Raw genomic sequence first — 22,697 nt, forward strand, 5'->3', positions numbered from 1 at the left:
ACAAGAATTTAACTATGAGCCTTTATCAGCAAAACAGCACTGCCGCCACAGAGTGGAATCCAACATTCTCCCTTGTTAGCAAAGATTATTTTCTTTGTGGGAAATATTGAGGAGGGGAGGATACAATATGCGTCCTGACATGATAACTACCGGGAGAAATTTGACCTGAGAGTTGACAGTTACTAGGGGAAAGTCATTGTAAAGAGCTTGAAAGTGCAGTGAAACTAGCAAGTACCCGAAACAGAAAGTAGAGGATTTGGTGGAATGGGATGGTTTGAATGGGACACAGGAGAGAAGGAAGGTGTGTCTTCGATCCTTGCCGCCTCACGAGTTTATGTTGGTGCTGAAACCTCTCCCTGACTCATGAAACTGAAAACCTTTCTTTTAGAGAAGGTCAGTTTAGGGGAATGCCGAGTGCTGGTTGGCGCAGAAGAATCTGGATGTGCCCCCTTCCATTGAGCAGTGGGGTCCAGTTCAAGAAGGGGGTAGAAATGGAGACTGGTGTGAGGCTGTGTTAGTCTGCTTTTGCTGGTTATGTTGTGAAACAAATATCCACACAATGTGCTTTTCCCAGGTAGGCTGTGAAATAAACATCCTTCTGCTACAAATGTTTATTTCTCCCTCATATCACATGGAGCCTGTGGGTCAGCTGCTGCTGTCCTTCAGTTTGTGGGTTGGGTTTCTGAGGCATAGGCTGGAGGCCTAGTCTAGAACTGGCACATGCTGTTGTTGGGGAGAGAACGGGAGCAAGGGGGTTGGTGTAAAACCATGACACCTCGTAAAACTTCTTGCTCGGAAATGAACATCATGTGTAATTGGCCAGAGCATTTTACATATTCCATGACCACGTTCGCAGCGTGTGAGGTGGATGTATATGGTCTTCCTACAGGCAGCATGAGCAAGTCTCATGGCAGACAAAGATGTTTGACCCCCCACAGAGGAGAATGAAATGATTGAGGGGCATCATAATGCACTGTGTAATAGCAAGGGGTGTTACTGTCACAGCCAACTCTCCTTCCATTGTTAAATTAAACATCTACTTGTATTCATTTATTCTGACAGAAAACATGAGGTCTTAGGATCAGTGACAGACTGATTTCTTGGCGATCTTACCATCCCCATGGGATGACGTGATAGGAGCCAGATGTCCCCCGTGCAGGCAGAGGTTTGTGCCACAGGAGAGATCCCTGAAGTTATGAATCCCAGAGCTTATATAGGTGCTACTGGAATATTTGGCTGCCTTCCTCTCTGCAGAAAGGAAGAAAGACCTTTGTTCTGGAATATAATGAAATCCTTTCCAAGGAGAGGAACCAAAAGACTGGGCTTATACACCTGCATGTAAACAGATGCTTCCAGAGGAGGTGGGATTACATCTTTCCAGAGGTCTCTACCTTTAGGGTAGCCATGAATCACCCTTAAACCCAGGTATCAGTGCTCTTTGCTCAGAAACCCCTAACGACCAGAAACATGATAATATTCATAGAGTATTTTTCCCAACACTCGTGTTTTTTAATGTTCTGAGTTTTGTTGTTAAGTTTTAGTAGACCCACATTTTCAGAGGTGGAGATGAGAACCCCTCTGGTTCACAGTTCTTGGTAGGTGAATATTCTCTGGCTGAAATTCTGAGACCAGAGTGAAAATCTAACACTTGTCTTCCTATCCCAGCTGGTGGACATTATTGGGTTAGATATTACATCTGGAAACTGTTCATGTTTATACACACCATCAATGTGGAGAAAGTAAAGTTACTGAAGAAACTGCAACTTGGATATTATAATTTTTCTTGCCTCACGAGTCCTCAACATCTTAGCATCGAGTGACACAATTTGCTTACATTTAGTCCCCAGGGCTTTTGAGATGCTGTTGTGGAAAAGATAAGTGACACAGAGTCACATATATCAGGGTCAGCATATGCCTATGGATTCAATATCTTTATGGATCATATGTTCAAAGAAAAGCTGATATTGCTTGTTTTTCAATGTCTGAGAAACTCTTCTGTGTGTCTGTAGAGTCTTAAAATGTTAGCCAGTGCACTGAAGGAGATGGTGGTGATATTCAGTTACCAAACTGACTGACTGGTCGTGATGAAGGTCACTGGATGCATCTCCCTCCCCCAAGTACAACTTCTATGAACATAATTTTGTGAAAAGTTTCCGAAATGATACCAAATGATAGTGCTCTGGAGCCTAGAAATAGTGATCGATATATCTGTCTCCGGGACTGATTTCTAGGACACAGGGTGTGACTGGGGCCCGGAAGACCAGGGCTGGACCTCTGCCAGGCTGCACATTCCACCTGCCCTCTGTAGCTCTGGGCCAGCCCCAACCCACATCCTGGCCTCCATTTGCTCCTCTCTTCCTGTTTTCATTTGGGGTCCTCCCCTCCCCAAAATGCAGTGGAGCTGGAAGTGGACTTAGAGATACAATGGGCACAACAGGAGCTCTGATGACCATGATAAACAAAAGATTTGCAGAGAGACATGAGAACAGGTTACGGTGTCTGGCAAGGGAAAGAGAAGCTGCTTCATACTCTCCAGCAGGAAGTTTCATTGTCGGTAGATGAGCAGGTAAGCCGCGGCAAGCATCCCCTTCAGTCTGCAAGAGCTGCATGTGATGAAATGGCTGCTGGATGAACAGAAGCTTAGCTAGAGACATTACAAATGAAATGTAATACAGCCTTGCCCATGACAATGCTCCGCTCTCCAGAATTCTGACTGAATTCCCACCCTCCCACTGCTCATGCCACCTTTGTGTCTGTGCTGGATTCTTGCAAGCTGTCCCAACCTCCTCCCTTGCCTCTCCTTCAGTGTGGTCTTAAACTGGCGGCTAGAGACACTCTGCTCATTGCCAGCCAGGTCGTGTCACTTCCCTGCTCGGAGCTCTCCGGTGATTCCCCACCTCGCTTAGTGTGGAGACCAGAGCACTCCCACTGAACTAGGAAACCTAGCACCACCCAGCCCCATGCTACATCTTCAACTTCATTTCCTACCATTCTCCCCTCTGGTTTCTTAGCTCTGGCCACACTGGCCTCTTTGCTGTTTCTCAACAAGGAAACAAAGAACGAAAAAAAGGCACTTTCCACCTCAGGACCTTTGCACTTGTTCTCTTTGACCAGAACCATCTTTCCCTAGACATTTCCTTGGACACTTTCTTTTCTTCCTTCTGTTCTTTACTCCAAATCTTCTTTCCTTTGAGAAATCCAATCTAGAATGCCACCTCCTATCCACATCTTAACATTTCATTTCTCATTTATTATTTTGCCTTAAAATTTCCTACCCTCTAACATCTATATTTTACTTATTTATTTCCAGGGGGCTTTTTTGTTGCTCTCTCCTCTCAAACATAAGCTGCACAGCCAGGCTCGTAGTCTGTGATGGTAACTAACAATGCCTCCTCATCTCCAGTGCCTGGTGTGTGGTTAGCCCTCAATGAACACTTGTTGGATATATGACTGAATGAAAAGACTCCTCCACATGAGGCCCTAGAGAGAAATGGATGCACAAGAGATAAAAAAAAATTTAGGTCGCTTTGTGACTATCCAGGTTTAGGCAGCAGACCCAAAGCAAGGTCTTGTTGGTCCACCTAATCTTGTTGGCTCAAGATTGATCAGCAAATCAGATCAATCCCTGCTAGAGCCATGGTCCTGACTCAAGCCTTGACCACCATGGTACATGCAAGCCCAGCCCCAGCACACCTGCAGGGAGAAGACCTGGGTAAGGGAGACCCCTCACCTGGAACCAGGCAGAACCTTGCCCAAGGGGTTCCAGAGCTCTCCCTCTGGGACACTGTAGGAAGGTAGAGCTCACTCCCTGGGGGAACCCTACAGAGAACCACCTTCTTCTGCTTCAGGAGTGGCTGGAGGGAAGGAAATGTTGGCCCTTTGTACTGGGGGATGTAGGTAGGAGTCTGCCCTCCTGGCTGGTGATGAACCCCAGACCAGCAAACATGTTGATATTTGGCCCCACATGTAATAAAACATGATAAAACGTGAGCATGAAGACTAGGCTGATAACAAGAATCTGAAGGAAAAGGAAGGGAATAGAGTGCCATAATCATAAAACATGCAGAATTAGAAAGGCATCTATTGGCCCAAACCCATGATAATTTTAGAAACCATCTTGCAATCTTAACAAAGAAAACCTGAACTGCAAATAGCAAGGACTTTGTGGGACCTACGTGAAGAAAGCTATGAATGTTAATTTTTAAAAAATCAAAATAGGAATTTAATAAGTGGAGAAACAGATCATGCTCTGGGTTGGAATAACTTAACGTACAAACCCTTATCATATTCATCTGTTAGTTTAACTTAATTCCACTGACAAGATCCAGGGGATTTTCATGTTCTAAAATGTGGCCAGTTGAGTGTAAGGACTGAGTTCCATTGAATCTTTGGTGGGAATCCTCTGTGTGGGTATTACAAGCATTCCCCAGGTTCCTGCCTTGTCAGTGCCTTGTGATAAACACACCTTGTCAGTGCCTTGTGATAAACATAGGGCTCTTATGGCATTTCTCCATGCCTAGCTTGGGTCCACAGCAACCCTGGTTCTCCAGATTCTAGACAAATAAAAATGCAAGCATTGTTAGGAGATTTTTAAGAAGAATATATTTCAAAAATTAACAAAGGGGGTACTTGTGCTATCCAATGTGATAAATTGTCATACATATATAGTAAATAAGTGTATATGTTTGACTCTGGGTACATGTACACACACACATACACACAAACCTGAAAACTTAATGTGTCAGTATAGGAACAGAAAGGACAATCAAAGAGATTGAGACTCTTGCAATACATATGAGTTTATTAAAAAGTTTAGTGATTTCTAATATATTAAACGATTTCTTAACACATAGCCCTTGGAAAACTATTTGTAAGGGTCAAAACCGAAAATGAAGGAGACGGCAACTGTTATAAACCATACACAAAGATAAGTTTCAGAAGAATTAGGCTATGAAGTGGAAACTAGACTAAAAAATAAAAAAGAACAGGGCAAACAAAGTGTTTAACTGAGGAGAACAGGGTTCCAGGAGGTATATCCCCATTAGTGTCATAAAGGTATTACCGACAAAAATAACTTTTCAACACTGAGCAAGGACTGCTTGGACCCCCCTCCACTCTTAAATTCAGTGACCCAAGACATCTTGCATATTCAGGTGATGGGTCTGTGTGTTGGTTCCTTTAGGGCAGGGACCAAGTATGTATGCGCTCCAGAGCCCCAATGCCTGGGTCTGAGTCCTGGCCCTGCTCTTTATTCTTTGTGTGACACTTGGCAAGTTACATAACCTCTCCATGCTTCTGCTTCCTCACCTATAACATGCAGACAGTCATAGCAACTGCCTCTGGGGCGGCTGCGAGGGTTAGGGAGTTCTATAGGTAAAGCACTTAGAACGGGGCCTGGCACGTTGGAAGCCATAGAAATACTAGATATTAGCTTTCACGACGGCATTTTTCCAATGCCAAAATGATGCCAGGCAAGTGGTGAATGGTTAATAAATGAACAACTCTGACTCTCTAAGGATACAAGCAAGTCCCACCCCTCTAAGACCACCAGTGACAGATTTTGGAAACAGAGGCAGAAATGCAGTTCACCAGCCTTTTTCTTCTGCCACTTGGAGCATGAAAAAGCACCGTGCAGGACAAAGTCTGCACATACCCGTGATGGGTGAGTCAAATAAGCTATTGAAAACAGGGGAAATGAGCTCCTAGCTGCCGAGGGCAATGTTAAGCCCATATGTTTTGCATAATTCTGCCCCCATCATATTGCTTATTGTACAAAGAAAATGTTTTGATAGTCTGTCACTGAAATCTGTTTTTAATGAAAACATCCTGGGATCAGCTATTATTCTTAGAAGACAGCTTTGTTGTGGAGTTAGTCAAGTATGGAGTTCTGTTATGAGAATTTCCCCGTCACAGATGTCCTGCGGCTGGAACATGAAGGTTGAGGAAAAGCAAACAGCCGTGGGCTGAACAGCAGTAAATCTCAGCCCTGGGAAAGATGGAAGTGGTAAGGCGGGGACCCAGCTCAGGGCCATGAACACTGACCCTGGCGCGAGGGCTGCTGGGGGCTGCCTCCATCCTGCCCTCACCACCTTGGCCACCAGACTCAGCTGCATGCCTCCTCCTGGCATTTCCCCTCTGCTGCTCAGAGTTGGGGTCTGAGGAAGAAGGTGCTGGATGGAGGAGGCTGCATTCACATATTTATGTTGTCTGCTCATGGAGTTGGAACTGTCCCTGTGAGACAGTCTCTGGGGCTAGCCTTTCTTAGAACCAGCATGAGTCCATCATGTTGGGAAGAAATAGTCAATGGGGAAGCTTGGTGAACTTGGGAGTCAAGACATCTTTATTTTCCCTCTGTGTATCGCTGTTTTTCTTTTTTTAATATATGAAATTTATTGTCAAATTGGTTTCCATACAACACCCAGTGCTCATCCCAAGAGATGCCCTCTTCAATATGTGCATCACTATTGATAGAAATTTGGTCACGGTTATGCTAGAGACCTGAAAAATATATGCACAAATGAAATTAAAAATATGCTGATGAAGTGAGTATAAAAAATGAATGGCTCACAGCTTATGCCACCAAGTCCGTGTTCTTTGAGAAAAGCTTCGCCAGTTTGTCAAAGCCTTTTTTTTTGTTGTTTAATTTAAGAGAGATGATCTATATGAGTGGTGGGGCCTGAGAATCTGGAAGGCATTATAAGCCATTAATGACAGGAAGTGATGATTTAGGTAGTGGCTCATGAAGACACCTCCTCTCAGGAAGACAGATTCAAGGAGAGTAGTTCCTTTAAGGTCATGTGATAGTAAATCTTATATGTCCTGGAGATGCAAATGGCATCAAGACAAGGGGCTGAAAGAAAGGAGCTCAGGATGAAGCCAGACTGGTTAGCCCCCCAGTAGTGCTGACACCCACCAGCCTCATGGTCACCAGATTGGTAACAGGACCAGATTCATTTGTGTCAATGCACTGTCAACGCTGACTATTAGCAGAGGACACCTTGCCTTTGGGACACAACACGAGGGAAGATCTGGTGACACAGCATGTTCCTGGGAGCTCTCAACCAGAATCATCTTATTAAATCAGCGAATGTAATATTCTGATATCCAAGAAGAAATAAGCTTTAAAAAATCTCATTCAAAACATGTACAGTTGAGCTTAATTTGTCCTCGCAGGCGGGTCTGTCGTGTTGTATTTGGAAATGCCCACGTGCAGCTTGGCATCTCCTGTTGGAATTCAGTCGATCCTAATTGTCAATCATCCATTCTGAGGACAACCTAAAATAATTGATAGACATTATTGCAGTCTTTTATGGGGAATGATTATGCTGGTTGACCAGCTTTCTGAGGATATCAGATACATCCACTTCAAGTGAGTGTAAAGTCTTTTTAAATATCACAGGCCTCCTCGGAAGGCCAGCAACTCTGGGCTTCTTTTCCAGGATCCCCACCCCCAGGCCAGTGGGATCTGCTGAGACCGGGCCACCCTGAAGGTGGCCCCTTGGCCAGGCTTCCTTCAACCCACTTCTTAGAAAGAAGAAACCCACTCCCAACCAGAATCTCTAGCTTTCTTCAGGGTAGGTTTATGAGTGACTTTTTATTGTACTGTCTGTCTGGTTTGGGAATTTAAATTTTTTTTTTTAACATTTATTTATTGTTGAGACAGAGAGAGACAGAGCATGAACGGGGGAGGGTCAGAGAGAGAGAGAGAGACACAGAATCTGAAACAGGCTCCAGGCTCTGAGCCGTCAGCACAGAGCCCGATGCGGGGCTCGAACTCACATACCGCGAGATCGTGACCTGAGCCGAAGTCGGATGCTTAACCGACTGAGCCACCCAGGCGCCCCTGGTTTGGGAATTTAAATACCAAATGTACATTGTTTCTATAATTACAAAAAAAAAAAAAAAAAAGGATTTTCCCTTTTATCCATTTCACCCATAATGATCTTGATCTCTTCCTCAAAACCCTTTACTTCCTAGATGCAGATGGAAAGGAACAGGGGAAAAGCAAAACAACAAAAAAATTTTTTAGCACATTATAAATCACTGTGGTATGCTTTCTGTTATTAGTTTTTAACCTTGACTCATTTGGGTAGGGGCAGGATCGATACTGGCCCTGGATTAACATCTTATATGGTTTATTTGATTTTTAATAATGGTAGCTTCCACCCACGTGACCTGGAAGCAGTGGCAGAGTGTTCTGCCTTTCAGCCTTGACCCCCACGATGGGGCTGACAGAGGGTTAGTTTCCAGGGCGCTTGCATGGATGTTGGGTCCTCAGAGGGCTGAATCAGGGACCGTGAAGGAGCATTCTTGTCAAGGGCTGTGCTTGTCTGCTGTTAGGGCTTCTGACTCAGGCCCTGCTGCAGTGGTCTTCAAAGGCGTCCTTCCCATTTGATTTTCCTGTTGCCCTGTAAGGTGGACTCCAAGAGTGTCCCTAAGGTTCCTAGCCCCTGGAGTGCAGTGGGAGAAGTGGATATAACCTCATATAAATGCTCATGCATTTAAAGGAAGAATTATCTAATCTCAGGTTACTTACAAGGTACAACTTTGTTGATCCTTAATACTGTCAATTGTCTTTTACTCCACTTGAAATCTTTGAAGAGCGTGGACAGATCTGTAAAGCCTGGATGGGCCAAAGGCAAAGAGTAGAGCGCTTTCCTGGTTGTGTTCATGTAGACGGTCACTTGGTCCCCATTTCATTCCTTAACCTGCTTGGGTTCTAGCTTATTCCTGATGGAGGAGGTTCCATCCAGGAGGTCCTGGCTGGTGGGGTGCCATGAGATTTGGGGATCTAGAGCTGGATCCTTTTTAATCCCCGTTCACTTTACTTATAAAGTCTTCACTCTGCTATTCTTCTTTGCCAGTGTCAAGTTTTGCTGCTAAACTATTAGTAAACTGTAAAAAAACAATTTACAGGAAACTATAAAGGAAAATAACCAGTCTTCCCCCAGGTTAAGTGCTAAATTGGTAATGTGTAATTTGAATGGTCTTTTTTTTTTCTTTCTGTTCTGCTTACTCTTCAAATGCGCATGTGTATGTTTGATTAATTAGATCAACATTTGGTTAAGGACAGGTGCATCAAGAGGCTTCTTTTCTGTCTTCTAAAGTCTAGACTGTGAATTCCTCAAGGACACAGATGTCAGTCCCCCATCGTTCAGCAGTTCTTTCATCTGTCCTATTCTCACTGCACGTGGTGAGCAAGCCTGTGTTCCAGGTCTGTGCTCAGCACTGAGGACGGTAGCCTGGCCCCCACAGAACTTCGGGTTGACTTTAAACAAAATACACAAATAGTTCTTTAGAATTATTTTCAAAGACACTAATGTAAGTACCAGGTATTGTTCTAGGGACATTTGTTCTGGGTGGAGAGCCCAGAGGAGCGAGGACAAAAGGTTGTGGAGAAGGAGGACTGAGGGAAGCATGTTTCAGACAGAGGGAACAGCATACTGACATCTCCCAGAAAAAGAGGAGTACCTCCGAGCAAAACTCCCCAAGTGACTGGGATGTCATGCATGGGGTGGAGAGAGACAGACAGTAGGGCCAGGGAGGAGGAAGGGCCAGATCCATTTTCCATGCTTGTATGAAATGTCTCCTCTTGTCTCAAACACTTCCTAAAGGAAGTGTGAGGCCATTAAAGCCATAATCTGATGTCCTTTTATAAGCATTCTACCTGTTGTACAGAATGTATATGGGGCATGGGCAGGGTGGGGAGACTTAGATTGGGGAGGGGAGAGGCTTGGGCTATGACGAAGGAGTAGAAATGGATTCTTAGAATGGTTAAAAAGTAGTAGCAAAAGTTATTGACAGGGAAAAAAGAGTTACTGGCAGGGAGACCCAGTGGAGAAGGAATTGTTACTGAGTCTGGGCTTTGGTGGGGAGCATCAGGTTTAAGGATAAAGATCCTGAGTTCCTTTTGCACTGTGTCTGGGGGCTGTGAGAAGCCCCAGTGGATGTTGGTTTGGAGCTCAGACAAGAGCTTTGAGCTGTCAGGGAAATTTGGGAATTGTCAATGTTAAGAGAGTAATTGAGGCCATGGAAGGGAATATGGGCCCCTAGTGTGAATGTGGGAGGGTCTGAGGACCTCCAACATGGAAAAGGGTGAGTGAGGAAGAACCTGTAAATGGAGCAGGGCTGGGGAAGCCTGAAGAGCAGCCATAGGGAAAGGGGTGAACGCCACGCTGTTTCCTCACCATTGAGAAGGCATGCAGTGCCCAGCGTGTGGTAGTGGGGGGGCACACAGCAGGATCTGAGTACATGAGTACATGTACCTTAAATTCTCTGACTCTCCCCTATGCAAATTTGCTCACACCAGGGCTGAGAATATAACCTACACATGCAGAATGCAAGCTTGCGACTTGTTTCTTACCCAAACCCATTTGTCAGCAAAGCTTTAGGTTTCACTGGGGTTTTTGGAAAGCTGATATCATATACCACTTTTTTCTGGAGTATAAGACCATATCGGTTACTTTCATAGCAACGTTAACTTAATCAGAATTAAGACCCATGAGCCACAGTGACACTGGGATTGATAGGACCCTGGTAGAATACCGTCAGCAATTTTCCTATGCCTGGCATGTCTCCATTCAACTCCTAATTTTTGACATGGTTTCTCTGTACTCAAGTGCAGATGTTGTGACCAGTGATGGCTATCTGGGGCAATACTCTACTGGGCACGTAAGGGACACTGCTTCCTCTTGAATCTTTCACATCCGAGTAACTGCACTGAGATGAGTCAGTGATATTTCCAGCAGCTTAACTATAGATCAGGTTCCTTTGTGGTTGAGGGAGTCTTACAAGTGGAGCATGTCTGAGGACGTCTTTAGGTAGTTTTCTCTCAGAGGGCTGGGGAAGCAGATCTCCCCCTCCCCACAAGCCCCACACCAACCAAATCCTTGCTTTCTGAAAGGGACAAAAAGATTTCTTTCTAGTCCTGTGATTCTCACTCCTTAGCATTAAGTTTTAAAATCTAAATCAAATGACTCATGACATAAAAGAATGTTGTTTGCTACCTTTTGTCAATTTTATGAAAATGATTGTGATCCTCGTGTAAGTGTTCCTTTTACATGTTGGTTGCCTGAGCCAGGTACCTCGGTGGGGGTGGGGGCACGGCATTCTTCTTTTGGGTAATGTCGCTGATTTTGTTTGCTCGGGATACACGCTGAGTTAACCTCGTTGGACTTTTCCCCAGGAATTGATGCGCGTGCACGTGGTGGGTCATTATGCTGCTGCACCTCTGTAGTGTGAAGGTCAGTGTGTTTTTCTGATTATAAGAACCCATCCATGTCATTCCATTATAAACCCACGCCACTCATAATGGAATGTGCCTCAGCCCACAGGCCACGGTGGTCGCCCGGCCCGGGAACTCCCGCCAGCGCAGCTCAGACATTTGAGATCCATCACCCGTCCCTCCCCTGCCACCTGCATCTACCCTTTCTTGACTGTGCTCCATTCTGAGATGATGTTCTTTGCATGTCAAGTTTCCCTTGTGTGATGTGAACGTACAGTTGTCGCAAGTGAATTTGTACCTGGAAACGAGCACTCTGTGATGGTCCTTCCCAAATTATAGTGGAGCACTCTGCTGGGCTGTGGGGAATTGCCTTATAGTTGATGTGAATGCATGGAAATTCACCTGGAGACCAGAGCAGCAATCTCTCCTGCTGCCTTGGTCAAGCCAGCCACCAGGAGTTTGCCAGTTCATTGCAGGGGGCCTCTTGTAGCTGGGGGGGGGGGGGGGGTTCTCCTGGGAAGGGCTTTCCCCAGATCCCCGCAGACTTTGTGCCAAGTCCCCTCCTTCCCATATCTCACAGCCTTATAACTTTCAGTGACAGTCTTGGTTTACAATAATCACAGCTTATATTACCCGGACACTCTGTGTCATGATATGTGTTAGATGCTTTTCTGCATGAATCCTCTCTACCTGCCACAATCTGAAGAGGTAGGTATGACCATTGTTCCTGTCTTATGTTCTAAGGAACTGGGTATAGAGGGCTCTGTCACTGCTGAGTCTCTGGGTGGGTAAGTGAGGAGCAGGTCCATGCTTGTGTGAGCTGGAATCTCCATCCACAGGCCCTACTGTGGCAACCCTTAAAGGAGGCTTTTGTTTAAAAAATAATTAAAAGCTCACATCTGCATGGTGCTTTGCAGATGTGCTAAACATAGCCACGTGCATATTCAGCTAATCCCTGAAATGGCCCTGCAGTAAGGGGACCAAAGCTCTGAGATGTTCAGTGCGCATCTTGGCATTTTTCAGCTCACAGGAGGCAAGGAATCTTCAGACTGAGGTCCTCTCTCCCACCACGAGGCACTGTTTCCAACTCACTCACAGGGAGCGATCTTAATTAGTAAGTTTAGAGCAGCACACTTAGAGAATGAGCATTTTCAGTGTTGTGTTCAAGAAGGATTAATCACTACTTAATCACGTGCTGCCAAATGTACAGGGACAGTGACAGGGCAGCAATTTCAAATTTTAAATGTTAAACTTTTTTCCTGTTGTGTCTCCGAGTTTGTTGTGCTGTCGAGCAGCTGCTTTATTTCTCTGAGTTCACTGAGCCACCCATCCCCTAGTTTTCCCCACGTGGGGAAGGCTTGACTTTTGCTAAGAGAATGCTTTCCCCAATGCACAGTGCTCTTGTCTGTTTACATTCCCCTGGGACTTCTGAATTGTCTCTTTGGCTATAAAGATACAGGAGGAAGTCGTAAAAAATACGTTTTGGATGCATTTTACATTCTAGGAGAATGTTCTCACTTCCCTCTTTTCAGGACGGGGATCATTGGAAAATTAGGGCTTTCCCGTCCCAGGAAATCTCAGCTTATGTGCCTCTTCAGATATATACGGTCTGCCTTGAATGTAACCACGAAGCTAAGTGTGCATGCAGACAATCTCAGGGGATTGTATTCAGTGATCCGGGAAATATGGTGGCCAAATATTCTCCCTCGATATTTATGTGAGTGAGCTCTCCCTGAGTAACAGGAGGGAGAAGACAGAGATCAGGACTGGTGGTCCCAGAGGACTTAGTTTGTGAAATGTAAGCATAACCACAACCTCCTACACAGCAATGACACTAGAAACCTAAAGGGACCGAACACAGCAACCTTATTTCCAGTTTCTGTGGAAAATCAGTGCAAAACTCCTTGCCCCACAGTGCATGATAAAGGAAATGTTACAGCCCCATTACTTTTGTGGTTTTTGTTTAGATCTTCAAAACTGAAAATGATCCCAAGGTGCCCTATGCCTTTCTATAATATTTTCCAAGATTCATTCAACATGATCCAAAATAAGTCTGCATTACTAGCTGGATTTATAAAAATATCTGGAGATGAATAAGGGATCACTCAACTGACCATTTAGTGCAGATATACTTTTTAGCTTCTGGAATGATCCTCAGCAGGATGAATGCTCATCTCTCGAAGAAGCCCAGATGAGGCAGAATTTCACACTAAGACTAGTGGTTCCAACTAGGGGTCTGTCTCATCACCAATTGTAGCTTTGCGTGTGCAGCTTGGCCATCTGCATTTTGAAAAAAGTCTCTGGGGGCGATTCTTATATGCACCCCTGTTTGAGAACGGCTGGCGAAAATTGATGGGATCTCAGCCTCTCTGTGTCTGTGAATGAGAGTGGAACAGAAATCTACACTGCAGATCTTTAGGGCACAAAGAGGATCTTGTTGCTTGAAGATAAGCTTCCTGAATCCTGTAAAAGGTCCTTTTTGGGAAAGCAAACAAATAGACTTTAGGACTTACACATTGCAATGACTAGCACCTCTGTGTCTGTTGGGTCCCCTAGAACATAGATACTGGTTGTGCAAGCGAGAAATAACACCTGTGAAAGAAAAAAGGAGGAAGTAGAATTGGGCTGAGTTGCAGCCTGACCGTCCTCCACCAAGTGGGACCCCCAGGAGCAAATCTGTCTGCAGAAACACCTGTGTTGAATGGGGAACAGCCAGGCCTTTGGACCCCCACCAAGCTCAGGGCACCCTGAGAAGATCATGACCACACCTCATAAGCGGAGGTGGACCAGAAGGAGTTGTCTGCTATAAGCAATGAGTCCTTATCTCTATTGTTTGCCCCACTCTCCGGAGACTTTAGAAAAATCAGTGCTTCTGGGCTTTTCAGAGTTTGGTCAGAAGCAGCTAGAATAGGGAGGCAGAACGAAGCTGTGGTTCTTTGCTGGAATTCGCCACCTTCCTGGAGGGAGAGAGGGGAATGGAAGAAATAGGGAGACAGACTTGGCTCATTAGATATCTCTCTGTGTCAGGGTATGTGCTAGAAGGCAGGACTAGGAAGAGTAGGGCATTAAGACTTGAGGGATCTTAAAAACTTCTCATGTAGGAAGTGAAGCCCAGAGAGGCTGTGTGCTGCTATCCCAAATTGTCCAGAGAGGCAGAGCTTAAGGAAGCCCTGGGGTCAGACCCTGCTCCACCAGCTTCACGTCTGCCCATGACTACACACTCCTCCAGATACAGAATATTCTTTGTCTGTTCATTCTCCTTGACCCCAAACTGTGCATGATAAAAGAAATCATATATCTTCATAACTTGAGTGTTTTTACATAAGTCTTCCAAATGAAAAATGATCCCAAGGTTTCCTACACCTTATCTCCACCCCATTACATGCAGGAGGTAAGCTCTGTATCTAGAATGTATGTATTAGTAGATGGAGGTATGGATCCTTGCGCATCTGAAGCCCACAGCTGGCTTACTGAAATACCCACTGTTTCTCAGTCTTGCTTTTCAGTTATAGTGCCACTCAGGCATAAATGAAAAGTCATCGGAGGCCTTTAATTCCACCCCACAATTTGTTATCTTGACACCAGTAGAAAATCAGCAATAGTGAATCATTAATTCTCTACATTTATCGATTTGGGAACTCAGTTGAAAGGTCCACTGCACCCCTCCTGCCCCTCCTCCCCCTCTCCCTCCTCCTCCCCCCCCCTCCTCCTCTACCTCCTCCATCCCTCATAGATTTCAGGTTCCGAAGTCCTAACCACTGTATTGCAATAACTACTGAAGATATAAGCGCTAAATCTCCTGGCACGTGAAGCCACAAGCTCTAGATTCACTGAGCTGGGGACCACCAGGCTCTCCCCCTAGCCCTTCTCCGGTCACTGCCTTGAATTCAGCTCTACTGGATGATGAGAGAGCAACTGTGTAGTCTAGCACTGCTAGTGGGTGAGCTGAGTCATGCCCTTGGCCGAGTCAAGGCACTACGTCAAGGAGACCAATATCCTTGGGTGAATCTGGAAGGGGCCTGATCTGACGAACGAGGCCTCCTATAGGGGCTGCTTGCCCTCTGCCCCCAACAGGTGACGGGCACCCCTCCTCCTCGCCTCCCTCAGAACTCGGATCATCTGGGGAGCATCGACACTGCCTGATACCTGGGGGGAGCTCTGCCACCAATATTTTCCCGTGAGGAAGCAGCAATCTCAGCACAGAAATAAAACTGTCCTGCTGACTTGCCCAGAGCCTGTCCCAATAATTGTTCCAGGCGTCATCCTGACGCAGCAGCCCCAGCAGACCAGGCCCCACAGGCTCAACTCTCTCTGTGAACCATGCCCAGCAGGAGCAGAGCTGCCAGCACAGAGCAAGGCTGTGGCACTGGACAACCTCTCGGTCTGCTCTTAAGAAGGTGTCTTGTTTTGAATACATAATCTGTGCTGTTCTTTCAAAGTAAGTGCTTTTATAAAAAAGGTCTGGACTGTCCTTTAAACATGTTTTTCTCTCACTTAAAGGGAAGTGTATTTCTAGTCTCTTTGTGGACTCAACTTGAGAGAGCGAGACAGGTAGGGGAAGGATGCTTTTGTGTGCAACTCAAAGACTGGTTTAAACTAGGGCATGCACGTTGCAGGGCCGTTTTCCTCAGACAGCAGCTGGCCAAAAACGTGTGCGAGTAGCTAATTGTTTTGAGCTTTGCTGGTTTGAAGTAGCACGGAGTAAGTGCCTTAGTTCAGGCAAGGGAGTGCCAACTTTATATGCAGCCACAAATGAGACGCCCCCCCTTGCTCGGTAGTGCCGGATTTAGAACCTGAATTTTCTTTTTCGGCAAGAACAGGAAGTCCCTTGGTACCGATTTCTATCCCCTTCTGCTCGTTTGCATTGTGTAGAAGGAATTCTTCGAGAACACGGCATCGCTGGTGTCCTGCTGCTGTCTGGGTACCGTGCTGTGTGTCAGCAGATGTGGGTTCTGGGTTTGTTTGCTTAGCTGTGCTTTCTTAACGAAGGTCCTTGTTTTACACGATTTCAAACAGTAAGTCAGTGTGTTCATGATCACAGCTAAGTATATACCCTGAGTGGATATGTATTTTTTTTCTTTGTCTCTTGCAGGGTTTTTTTTGTTTTGTTTTGTTTTTTGGGGTTTTGTTTTGTTTTTTTACAAAGTAGAAGTAGGGTTTTAGAGTATTTTATTCCCTGCAGAAGTTTTGGATATAGATTATCCGTGTCACTCTGGTGTCATGAACTGCTAGGAATTAGATGTCAGACCCCAGAATAAAGGTCCTATGGGACAGGCTCATCTGATTCGGATGCTACAGATGGAGACATCGACAGTCATTCATAATTCACTTGGCAAGTATTTATTGGGCAGGGTCTGACCACACTATGTACTAGACCCTGTTGTGTGGGAGACACAGCGGCGAACAAACAGGCCCCTGCCCTCATGAAGATTCCATTCTAGTTGGGGGGAGGGGAGGCACCAGAAATTAAAGTAAGTATACAGCATGATGTCAGGAACTGGGAAGTTCTAAGAGGAAAGAGAGAGCAGGGTAAGGGTAGGTGGAGAAGAGAGGCCCCAGGGACACCCTGTGTTTGTCTGCTTGGCCATTGCACCCCACCTTTGGGTACAGTCTCCAGAAGCCAATGCTGACCCTGAACTTGCATAAAAACATAACCCAGAGGTCGTCACCTCTAAACTCCCTGACAAGATTATTTTATTTGGCCACCAGTGTTTTTGTCGTTGTTGTTGTTGTTTTTATTTTGGGACAGAGTTTGAGGAGTTTGTAGAGGACAGTATAAAAAAAAAAAAACAGTTCTGTATAAAAATTCAGAATCTGAGCCTCTTTTGAAGAAAAAAATCAAAAGTTCTTACATTACATGACCCACATTCTGCTTGGCGGCAATTTTCAAGAGCTGAGGGAGGGGGCCCCTGTTAGGTCCGGGGCCTATGACCTTCTGACTGTCACTGCTCCCACTTAGCTCACCTCCTGCTGGCCTCTGAAGGCAGCTCTGGCTTCAGCCCATTTTGATGCCAAATTTGATTCCATTCCTCACTGGGCAGACACCATGGAGCTTTCTCCTCCTTCCTTGTCTCACATAGGCCAGCAGAGCAGGGGACTCAGTGCAGTCGACACTTACTTCATTGGTGACAGTTGCAGGTCTAAATAACTAAGACGAAGGGCGCCTGGGTGGCTCAGTCGGTTAAGCGTCCGGCTTCAGCTCAGGTCACGATCTCGGGGTCCATGAGTTCGAGCCCCGCGTCAGGCTCTGGGCTGATGGCTCAGAGCCTGGAGCCTGCTTCCGATTCTGTGTCTCCCTCTCTCTCTGACCCTCCCCCGTTCATGCTCTGTCTCTCTCTGTCTCAAAAATAAATAAACGTTAAAAAATAAATAAATAAATAAATAAATAAATAAATAAATAAATAACTAAGATGATTTGGAGTGATGGGTTCATTACACTCCTGCCCACTCTCCAGTTATTTCATCCTTTGTCCTTTATCAGTTCAGCCTCCCAGATCCTTCCCAGACTTTCTCTCCCCTGCAAAATGTAATTAACCAAAGCATGTTATTTTGTTCCATTTACCGTTTCTTTGAGTTTGATGCGGTTTTTCAGAGACTGATGCCATTTATTACCTGGTAAGAGTGTGACCACAGGAATTGCAAGAGGCCGCGTCCCCTGAGTTCAAAGTGGTGCTCAAGGGGCACGTGCCCTGGGATCCTTGGCTCGCTCCCAAGAATGTCAGCGTTCAGGAGTGTCCTCCTCCTTCTCTTAACTGGATCAACCAGGGTTGGCCTAGAATTCACTCATTTGACTTATACAGGATGTTTGCAAGTGTACGTAACTCTCATAACCATATGTTTGCAACCCCCATAATCAGTATATAAGTGTCATTTTCACTTAAATAATCTTTCCTTACTCCATAATGATATAATAGATTCTTTGTGGGTGATGCCTTGCCCCTGTGGCACGTGTCTTTCCTTCTGTCAGAAGCACATGTCTGAGTGTCCGCTACAACATTTTGCCCCAGTCAGTATCCCTGTCGGCGAGGGGCAGTCTGATCCTCACTCACAGGCCTGTGCTCATTCTGCTGAGAGTAGATATCTCCGTAGCTACCCTAGGATGCCTGTACCCAGGAACCAGTAGCTTTGGCATCAGTTGGGAGCTTGGAAATGCGGACTGTCAGGCCCATTCAGGAAATGCTAAATCAGTACCTGCATTTTAATAAGATTCCCGGCAAATTTGTGTGGACCTTTAAGCATTGGCCACAGTATAAAATGTCCTTGGGAACTAGGTAATTCATCATAAATATCTAAATGGTCATTAGGGAAAAACTAATCTTGCAGTGTAGTTTAACACTGGGTATAGAATGTGGAAAAACCAATTAAAGCCACTAAAAAAAAGTTGTTAAATTAAACAAAATATTATTACGTGTCAGGCAAGACAGAGAAGTGGTTAAGAGCTGACATGGGAGTCCAGTGGCCAATGTAGGTTAGGGTCTTGCTTTGCTCCCAGCTGTGTGGCCTTGGGGAAGTTACTGAGCCCAGTCATCTGCAAGCCCACCTGCTCAGTGGGATTTGGAAATAAATTTTCAGCTGCTTGGGATCCGTCAGTAGAGACACTGGTTCAGTGGCTTTCTGCTGAGACCCAAGCATCAGGATTTTTAAAAAACCTTTGGGTCACTTTGAAGCACAGCTGAGTTTGGGAACCACTGGCATCTTCAAATGAGGAAATAAGGTGGGGTTTTGAGAGAATTTAATGGTAGCACAGAGGGAAAGGTCACGTCACATGCCTGACACAAATGATGGTGATGGTGATGGTGATGACCATGATAAGGAAGATGGTGGTGGTGCCGGCAGTGACGATGACGACAATGACTGTTCCATTTACGCACCCTCTGGACTTGCACAAATCTTCGTTCCTTTTTCTAAAATATAAGCATTACTTTACATATGGGTCTGTCTTTGTGGAGGCTTATTAACATAACTTGTCAGAATAAATATGATTATTTTATCATGGCTGCTGGTAGATCTGCATCGGACTCAAATCCTCCCTTTTAATAATGCTGGGGTTTTTATTTGCATTTTTAAAAATTTATTTTTAATTGAAGTATAGCTGACCTATAATATTAAGACTTCCAGTTATAAGATATGTAAGTCATAGGGGTGAAAATTACAGACAGCATAGAGAATAATAGCATGTATTATGTTTGTTTTGTACCTTCGGTTTCTCCAGGTGCCATACCGGACATCATCACCCTTGACATTCCCTGTGACCTGCAGGCGTGCCCAGAACTCTCACATGATCTTAACCTCACTTGATAAGGACTTAGAGAAGCAAGGGGCTTGCTGAACTCTGCCCACTGCACAACCAGAGTGGGGCTCAAGTCTTTGGACTGCTGTTTTTCTATCAAAAGCTCATTTTAAAGGGAGTTTTCCTGGCAAATCTTCTCGGTTGACTGCCGATGAATCTCCCCCAATTGTTAGATTAACAACTGTTTGGGAAATAGCTTTGTTTCCTGGGGCAAGCTCTAACTTAGTCTTGTATTTAGGTCTTTTCAAATCTGAGGAGGCCAAATACAGAGGTATCTTTTTTTTTCCCCCAGTGGAGAATCAATGACCAGTGAGGGCAAAAATAACAAAGGCCCACTTAAGTGAAGAAATAACATAATTCAGGTAATTGTTAGCAGCAAATATGATACGGTCCACTAACCCTATACTCTAGCACTTGTATCTGCAGTTTTTCATGAATTCCCTAACATAATTAGTTTCAGGAGATATTGCCAGGTGGCACTTTTCTACCTTTCTACTTTCCCACTTTTCTACCTTTCTACTTTCCCAACCTCTTGGAATTATCTGACAAGCGCTCGTACTGGAAAGCTATGTCAAGGAATTTCACAGGACGTAGTAGAAATCACATCTATCAAACGTTAAGTCGATACACAACCTACCGACACCACACTCATGGGAACCACAGCAAAAACCTTCTTGCCTCATCTAGCACTGTTTTGCCCCGGCAGAGGGTTCAGCCCTTCAGCTCCCAGAACATGATATATGAAAGTGTGTGAGGAGCCAGGGCACCCTCAACTCCACTTCTGTTGAATTATCGTCCCTCCTCTCTTTTCCACCAGCATGGGGCCAACCTCCCAGAGAAATGGCCACTCTCTACTCTCCTGAAAACCACAGGACCAACTGTAACTGTTGGCCTTATACCCCCAAGACCCTAGTGGTGTCACTAGAAACAGGGGTTTTTAATTACTTTCTTTCAGGTCACTTTACCGTTGCTCACTGTGCTGCCCAGTGGTGTCTCCATACTCTCAGTCCAGTAATCTGTTCTCCATTTATTTAGGATTCATGTATGAAAAGTATAGTTAAAAGTCAAGAAGGGGAGCACAGTGTCTTAGTTAATCAACATGATAGATTTAACACTATAACCCCCAACTCCATATTATTTAAGAATTAAGGCATCTGGAGGCTCAATAGGTGTGCCCAATGTGATCCAAGGTGCTAACTCATTTATGCTGATTCCTCATCAGGAATCCTACTTTCAAGCCAAAGGGTTTGCAGTGAAAACAACTGAGGAGTCAAGTGCTATTTCAGATACTACAGATACTTTCATATTATAGATTCATTCATAAATATTTGTGGAGTAATTACTCTGGGCGACGTGTTGTGCTACATGCAGGGGATAAAATGGTGAACAAAGCCCACAGTGATTTTCCAGGTTTACAGTCTAGTGAAAGAGAAAAGTCACTCAAACCATAGCTTATAGCTTATATGGGTGTTCAGAAGGGAAAGAACATAGCTCTGTGAGTACACATAAAGGGGATACTCTACTTAGACTGGGGTTTAGGAAGCGTACTTGATGCAGAGGGCACTTACTAGGGAACTGACATGTGGATTGTAGTTAATTAGGTAAGACAAAAAGATTTTCTTATTATTAAAATTGATGTCGTCTGCTTCCAAGAAAATCTGACCTCATTATTTAATATGGAGAGATACAAAAAAAAAAAAATAAAGCAAGTTAATAGTTCCTAGTTGTTGTTTCTAGAACCATCTATGTAACATTTAAAGTCTACTGCTCATTACCTTGCAAACCATCTCCTATATATCTAGGCAATTACTTTTCAAGTTATTTCACACTCTGGATCTGTAGGAGGTTCTCATAAATATTTTGAGAGTCTTCAAGGAAGAGAATAATGACTGGCTATTTGCTTTATCATACTACCCAAACTAATAAATTTGAAGAGTTAGTATGTTGGTCACAGAGCCGTGCATAGCAGAAAAGCTCTACTGAGCCCTATAAAAAGGAAGAATTACAGTTCAAACCAAGTAAGAATATAGTAGAGTAAAAGATGAGCACCAAAGTAATTTCTCCTAATTACTAATACCACAGTGAAATTCTGGAATAATTAATAAGTAACACATTAGCCTAATGTGTACCAAGGGAGTGATTGGTTAAGTAAAAGCTACTGCACTAAAAGTGATATTTCCTAGAAGAGAGCATTCTCCTATCTCCTTTCTCTGAATGTGGCTTCCCTCTTCCTCCTGCCCCACAGGGAAAGAAATGTATATGGATAAGGTATTGCGAATCACTTGTTTGATTCTATTTGTGCTCTCTAAGGCTCAATTTCAACCTGAGATCTAAACATTTTAGTATAATTGATACAGAAATCATGAAACAGAAAGGAAAAATGTCTACTCTCTTCCTGTCCCAGAATTAACAATTTGTGTTACAGTGATTACCACTAGGTATTTGCTCATTCTCTCCATCATTTATTCATTCTGTGAACGTTAGTTGATTACCGTACTAAGGGCTGTGGGGCCATCCAAATGAACAAGACACAAACACATGTTTACATAAGTACAGTATATGTGTGATATTCCAAGATGAGCTATTAGTAATTGTCCATAAAAGGCTTCTGTGATCAAGTAAGCTTGGGCAGCACGGGCATAAACAAACGTAATCTGATTTCTTTGCTGCAGGACCTCTTAAGAGAGTTTAAGAGATGAGAGGGAGATTCAGGCATGCAGCATTTATATAGCATTTTTTTTAACATCATCTACTAATTCATGATTCCTTGGGTATATTCTGAGAGTTGCACATTTAAGCCTTTAAGCAGGAATCTGCCCTTTGGGTAAGGAGGCTGATATTAGTAGGGTTGGTAATTTCCTAGCAGGAGGCATGGGGATCATGTGAGACAGAGTTCTGACTCTGATGGAGGAAGCGGCAAACTTCTAGTAGGTAGAGAACCAAGAGAGAACACAGTCATATAGACCAAACAAACTTGAGGGTAACTTATCTTATTTGCATCATTAAATTTAATAATATTGAATACGAATAGTGAAAGCAAGGGGTTGAGGGTCAGTAAGTGCCAGGAATTTCAGCAGAGTGGATAAAGTCTATAGGCTCTTGCTTCAGACTTTTAGGTTTATATCCATATTTTGCTACTGCTGACTTCTATGACCTGAGGTAAGTTACTTTACTTCTCTAAAA

General features: G+C 44.4%; 1 protein-coding gene across 5 annotated transcripts in view; it reads left to right on the forward strand.

The window, feature by feature from the left end:
• Nucleotides 1-22,697, forward strand: part of HECW1 (HECT, C2 and WW domain containing E3 ubiquitin protein ligase 1) — a 422,722-nt gene that overhangs the window by 113,661 nt on the left and 286,364 nt on the right. For 2 of the 5 annotated variants that reach the window (XM_058725486.1, XM_058725485.1), the window contains exon 2: nt 11,186-11,243. The exons of the other annotated variants lie outside the window; for them this stretch is intronic. In XM_058725486.1, the coding sequence (XP_058581469.1) occupies nt 11,217-11,243 (27 nt within the window). In that variant the 5' untranslated portion in view covers nt 11,186-11,216. The remainder of the gene's footprint in view (nt 1-11,185; nt 11,244-22,697) is intronic. 5 annotated transcript variants of the gene reach the window in all.

Source organism: Neofelis nebulosa, chromosome 4 (genome assembly GCF_028018385.1).
Source record: "Neofelis nebulosa isolate mNeoNeb1 chromosome 4, mNeoNeb1.pri, whole genome shotgun sequence".
In the NCBI taxonomy this organism is placed as follows: Eukaryota; Metazoa; Chordata; class Mammalia; order Carnivora; family Felidae; genus Neofelis; species Neofelis nebulosa.